The sequence below is a fragment of the Oncorhynchus kisutch genome, unplaced genomic scaffold, assembly GCF_002021735.2.
Source record: "Oncorhynchus kisutch isolate 150728-3 unplaced genomic scaffold, Okis_V2 scaffold906, whole genome shotgun sequence".
In the NCBI taxonomy this organism is placed as follows: domain Eukaryota; kingdom Metazoa; phylum Chordata; class Actinopteri; order Salmoniformes; family Salmonidae; genus Oncorhynchus; species Oncorhynchus kisutch.
In genome coordinates, this window is record NW_022262851.1 from 106004 (window position 1) to 111769 (window position 5766).

The following is a 5766-nucleotide window of genomic DNA, read 5'->3' on the forward strand; positions in this document are numbered from 1 at the left end:
AGTGTATATTTGGCTGTGTGTTTTAGGTTATTGTCCTGCTGAAAGGTGAATTTGTTTCCCAGTGTCTGTTGGAAAGCAGACTGAACCAGGTTTTCCTCTAGGATTTTGCCTGTGCTTAGCTTTATTCCGTTAATTTTTATCCCCCCAAAAATCCCTAGTCCTTGGCGATGACAAGCATACCCATAACATGATGCAGCCACAACCATGCTTTAAAATATGAAGAGTGACATTGTGCAGGATTTGCCCCAAACATAACGCTTTGTATTCAAGACATAAAGTACATTTCTTTGCCACATTTGTTTTGCAGTTTACTTTTGCACGTTATTGCAAACAGGACGCATATTTTGGGGGGATTTTTTATTCTCTACAGGCTTCCTTCTTTTTACTCTGTCATTTAGGTTAGTATTGTGGAGTAACTACAATCTTATTGATCCATCCTCAGTTTTCTCCTATCACAGTAACTGTTTTAAGGTCACCATTTTAAGGTCACCATTGGCTTCATGGTGAAATCCCTGAGCGGTTTCCTTCCTCAACAGCAACTGAGTTAGGAAGGACGCCTATATCTTTGTATTGACTCTCTGTATTGATACACCATACAAAGTGTAATAAATAACTTCTCCATGCTCAAAGAAATATTCAAAGTGCTGTTTTTTTGCTGTTAGGTTTTTTTACTGCTGTTTTTTTTACCAATAGATGCACTTCTTTGCGAGTCATTGAAAAATCTCCCTTGTCTTTGTGGTTGAATCTGTTTGAAATTCACTGCTCCAATGAGGGACCTTACAGATAATTGTATGTGTGGGGTCCAGAGATGAAGTTGTCATTAAAAAAATAATGTTAAGCACTATTATTGCACACAGTGAGTCCATGCAACTTATGTGACTTGTTAAGCAAATGTTTACTCCTGAATTGATTTAGGCTTGTCATAACAAAGGGGGTTGAATACTTATTGACATTTCAGCTTTTCATGTTGTATTCATTTGTAACAATTGTGTAAAACATCATTCCACTTTGACATTATGGGGTATTGTGTGTAGGCCAGTGACACATCTCAAGGAGTGTGAACACTTTCTGAAAGCACTGTATATGGTACTGCATAACGGCATAGCTGTGACGACCGTGATCTAGAGCCTTCATAGGTTGATAGGAGTATTAGGACGTATTATGACGTGTGAGGCGTCTGTGGAATGTCATGTGCACTCCACCACAAGCCTGCAGTGGATCATCTCTGGGCTATCTGCATCATGGCCGTCCCCGCTGACAAGCTAAGCCTGTCTAAAAGTCTAAAACTGATACCACCTATAAATATGGATGGTTCAGATTCTACCGCCGACTGATACATTTGTGGAAAAGAAAAGCCGGTTCTTATCCTGACTGTTTCCCATAGCCTTGGGATTTAAAATACAATCTGTGTTGACTGAGTGAAGTCTTTCAGAATGAGATGGAGGTCAGGAATGATCACTATAGGCACCCATTCTCAACGCTGTAGATTAATTCTGCCTGTCGGGAAGTTTATGTATTGTATCCCCAGATGGATATAGTCTGAGGAGTTGTGTAATAATACTGTTTGTGATGACTGGCTGCCCATTGGGAGGGAAATCTAGATCTTCCCAGAAACAACCCCCTACTTCATCCTAAGCACCTGTGTAGATCAGAGGGCAAGTTGAAGCATGCATGTTTATGTTTCTATCTATCCAATTCATTCAGACCTACATGAAGTGTGAAGAGGGTAAGGGGACAGGCCTATTTCCAGTCAGAACGCCAAATGTCAGGCAACAGTCCTTTAATTACACTATAATTACACTACAAACAGTCCTTTCAATTACACTACAATTACACTATACTACAGTAATTTTAATTACACTACACTAGAAACAGTAATTTTAATTACACTACTATTACAATACACAAAAAGTATTTATAATTAAACAACTATTACACTACACCAAAAACAGTCATTTTAATTACACTACTATTACACTACACTAGAAACAGTCTATTTAATTACACTACTACTACAATACACTACAAAAAGTCTTTATAATTAAACTACTATTGCACTACACTAAAAACAGTCATTTTAATTACACTACTATTACACTAGAAACAGTCTTTTTAATTACACTTCTATTGCCTGACATTTGGCGTTCTGACTGGAAATCGTCTCGATCGGAAATGACCTGTAACGCTTCAGCGATACAGACTGAATAGAGCCTTAAACGGGACTAATGAAGGAATGGAATTACCGGGACCTTGTGATTCATTCCAGGATCGAATGGGTTTTCTATTCTTCAGGTGTTCATCATTGCCTCAGCCAGTAATGAATAAATAAATAATTGATATGTCATTACTACATTAGTACTTCAATTCATTATTCATACTCTTGTTGATTTTGAATCATGTATTTGGTTGCATGCTACTGACACAAAGTGGAACCAAATTGGGCTGCTTATTGATATCAGATTCATTCCTTTATTATCATCCAAAATACTGTACCAATTTCAACATTAAATTAATTTCTCTCATTTATATGCATATAATCTCATATATAAGATATGGCACTTTCATGTTCCTTGCTTGGTTTATTGGAAGTGTATCATGGAGATACTGTGTAAATGTTAATGGTTTACTGAGGACTAGGTTTTATTTGTAGGTTTAGTAAACGGAGAGGATCGTGGAACTGGTGCCACCACACAACCATCATTTGACCATGATCAACAGGTAGAATTGCATCCAAACATTTCTTCCTTGTGGGGTTACTGTATATTTAACATTCTAAGATATATTCTTCATATCAATTCTAATTTATTTACAGCAAACCTGAGCAAAAATCATTGTAAACAATTTAAACATTTTCTTACAAGATCAAATGAAATACAGTGAAGAGAAAACGTGTCGTTCTTTTCAAGATGTCCATTTCTCCTGTGTTTATTATTATTTTTATACCTGACCTAGTGTTGTTTATGTGCTTTTTGTAAGATCCTATTCTGGACTTTCTATTTCCTACCTCTGATATTGAACTCTGTTGAGGAAACATTTAGCTGGATGGTTTACGCCTGTTGTATTCTGTCATGCGACAAATAAACGTTGATTTGTAACCCGCTCCTTGTGCTGAATATGATACATAGAAAATAAATTAAACATATTGTATAGGCATGCAGGTGCAGTGTTCACATGTGTTGTTCTGGCTTTATAAGGAGTAAATATGACAGCAATTGTTGTATGAAGCCTGAAATATTGGAACAAGGCTTCAATCTTTTACTTTCAAAGGCAATATCTTTGTGATTGTGAATGTAGATCCAGTGCATTCCTTCATTGACCTTAAAACTCCTGAAGGCTCTCCTCTTCTGAGTACATTGAGGACACGCTTAGTGCTGAGGAGGAGGAGAACATAGCTCCCCAGGTCAATCTCTGTCCAGTCTCTGGATCAGTCTGCACCACTCTAGCCTCTTCTGAGTGATGTAGGCCGGGGTGATGGTCTGGACAGGGAGGCGAGGCGAGCCCTCCACTCTGGCCCTCTCACACAAGGCCTCTGCGTTACAGATCACATACATGCCGCAGTCATAGCTGTTCTGCTGCACAGGACAGGGCTCCTCCACAAAGGGCACTTTCCTCCCCGACCCCAGGAAGGGCTCCAGCTTTGTGGCGATCCGCCGGGCGTGAAGCGAGTTGCCACCACTCTGCGAGTCGTAGTGGGCAAAATGGCCGCCGTCGCGCAAGAACAGCAGCAGGCTCCAGTGAGATCCGCCGGCAGTCTGGATGGAGTTGTCGTTGACAGCCAGGAAGACCCAGCGCCGGGAAGCTAGCCCCAGCGGCTCCAGAAACAGGGCTAGTTCCTCCGGGCAGGCAGCACACTTGATGAACTGGGTGACCTCGGGGCTGATGAAGATGGCCGCTTCGCCAAGGCCCTTGAAGAGCTCAGCAGCAAAGTACTCGAAGGCAAAGCCGATGACCTGGTCGTTGAGCCAGTGAGGGCCCTCCAGTAAGGCCACATCAGAGCGCCGCAGGAGGCTGTCCTGGTAGCTCAACACAACGGGATCCATTCTCTCCAAGGCAGGGTGGGGGCGGACAGGTAGACAGGGTCAGTCTGGAAAACATGGAGGAACCGGTTTTGGGGAGATTAAGTGAAAGATGAAGCAACACTACTCTACACAATCACAAACTGTCATCTTGTCAGATTTTTCAGGAATGAGCGTTAGCTAATTCAGTAGTTGAGTGTATGAGCCACAAAAATGAGGTTTTCTACTAGTTAGCTATAGCCTAGGTGCTGAAAGTACTTTCCAGATAGCTAACCAACCGTAGCTATGTTGGCAGGCTGATTAGCTATGGATAAATAAATAAAACTTCTACTGGATATAATCTTCAATCTCACAATTAGTACTATAGCTATAAAGCCTATCTAACAACACACTAAGTTAGCTAGTTATAGCTAAAACATTTTTATTTTGGTCAAAGTTGGCAGGGTTGCTGGCGCTGCATTGCGTTTTAATATGCTAGCTAGTGTTGACTCCCAGGCCAATGGGTTTGGCATGCGCAGTTGGTTTTACGATGTACGAAATTAATAAACAAACGAACATTTTATTTCACATACCTTACCAGACACATTCACTAAAAAGGTCCATGAAAAAATGCAAACTTCCTTCCTCGTTGCAGTAAGAAACGTAAACGAGTACAAACTGCTCCACTACTGTAAACATTTTGCGACAGTACTGCGGGGCAAGTGGGCTTTCCGAGACCCGCTCTGTCCATGCGGGTGATTCGCTGAATGAGTCGGTACATCCAATCCCCTCGAACCTCTCTGGGAAACCCTCCCTCCCTGATTATTTCACCCCGCCTATCAAGTAGCGTGAGCGCGCACTGTTTAGCAAAGGGAAAAGGCAGCAGAGGTTTCATCGAACGTCACCGGGGATAGGAAGGGCTGCTTTTAATACATTTTAAGAAGAGAAGAAAATAGGACAAATATTCGTCACTGTTCGGGACTGATCTGAATTTTGAATAATTTTCGGGGGAAGTTATTTGGAGAGAAGAACGAAGGCGCAGTTGTTTAAGGAAACCCAGGGAATTAAAAATCAGATTTGAGAGTTGCATTTGTGTGCTAAATCCCCTGTCCCAAACGAGAAGGCTTCCGCGCACAACAGATTTGGATTAACGTTCATTGATGTAGTAAGGTAAGAAGTGTTGTTACTGTCCAAAACGAGGCTGTTCATGTGTGTATAAATATATATGTATGTACCAATCACTGGGGTATGGTACCAATACGCAAGGTTTTGCTATTGACGATATGATTTTTGGAATTCCATTCATCGCGCGATGAACTACCCTTCCCACTGAGCCACAGGGAGTTTATTGCGTGTAGTTACCATTACTTGAAACGCTGTGTTAATTTATTGACTGGATTAAAGCTTGACCACTTTGTGCGTGTATTAAAGAAACCACATCTTTGCATACAAAATGTGTTATTTTGACTACTGTCAGTAGTGGGACACCCATTATTACAAAAGTCTATTGCTTTCGAGTAGTAAGTTATTGTCATGAGCTGTTAGATAACTGATGTTGTAGTTTATGTCAAGGGAACCGGAAGTTTAGAACCTAACGCACTATAGTTTTTAAACCAAATTAATTCAAGTCAAATCAAGACAGTATCTGTCAACGTCCATGCAGATGCATTGTATCCCATCAAATGTATCAAGCAAAATAGGAAGGTTACAATGTCCCGCCAACTTCAAGTGATCTCAGACCACCCTCTTTTGACACAAAGTAATCGAACAA

The 5766-nt window shown here is 40.9% G+C and overlaps 1 protein-coding gene across 2 annotated transcripts; it reads right to left on the reverse strand.

The window, feature by feature from the left end:
• Positions 1-2256: 2256 nt before the first annotated feature.
• LOC116363054 (sentrin-specific protease 8-like) lies at positions 2257-4897 on the reverse strand. Of its 2 annotated transcripts, none has more exons than XM_031816972.1 (2): positions 4589-4897; positions 2257-4084 (listed from the first exon to the last, which is right to left on the reverse strand). In XM_031816972.1, exon 2 carries the CDS (start codon positions 4038-4040, stop codon positions 3402-3404), a length of 639 nt encoding a protein of 212 aa, XP_031672832.1. In that variant the 5' UTR covers positions 4041-4084; positions 4589-4897; the 3' UTR covers positions 2257-3401. The 2 variants fall into 2 exon arrangements, with proteins under 2 accessions (XP_031672832.1, XP_031672833.1); XM_031816973.1 differs by having other exon boundaries at positions 4594-4759.
• Positions 4898-5766: the final 869 nt, after the last annotated feature.

Excerpts from the sequence above, each read along its gene's own strand:
- LOC116363054 (XM_031816972.1), bottom strand. The coding sequence starts at position 4,040 with ATGGATCCCGTTGTGTTGAGCTACCAGGACAGCCTCCTGCGGCGCTCT.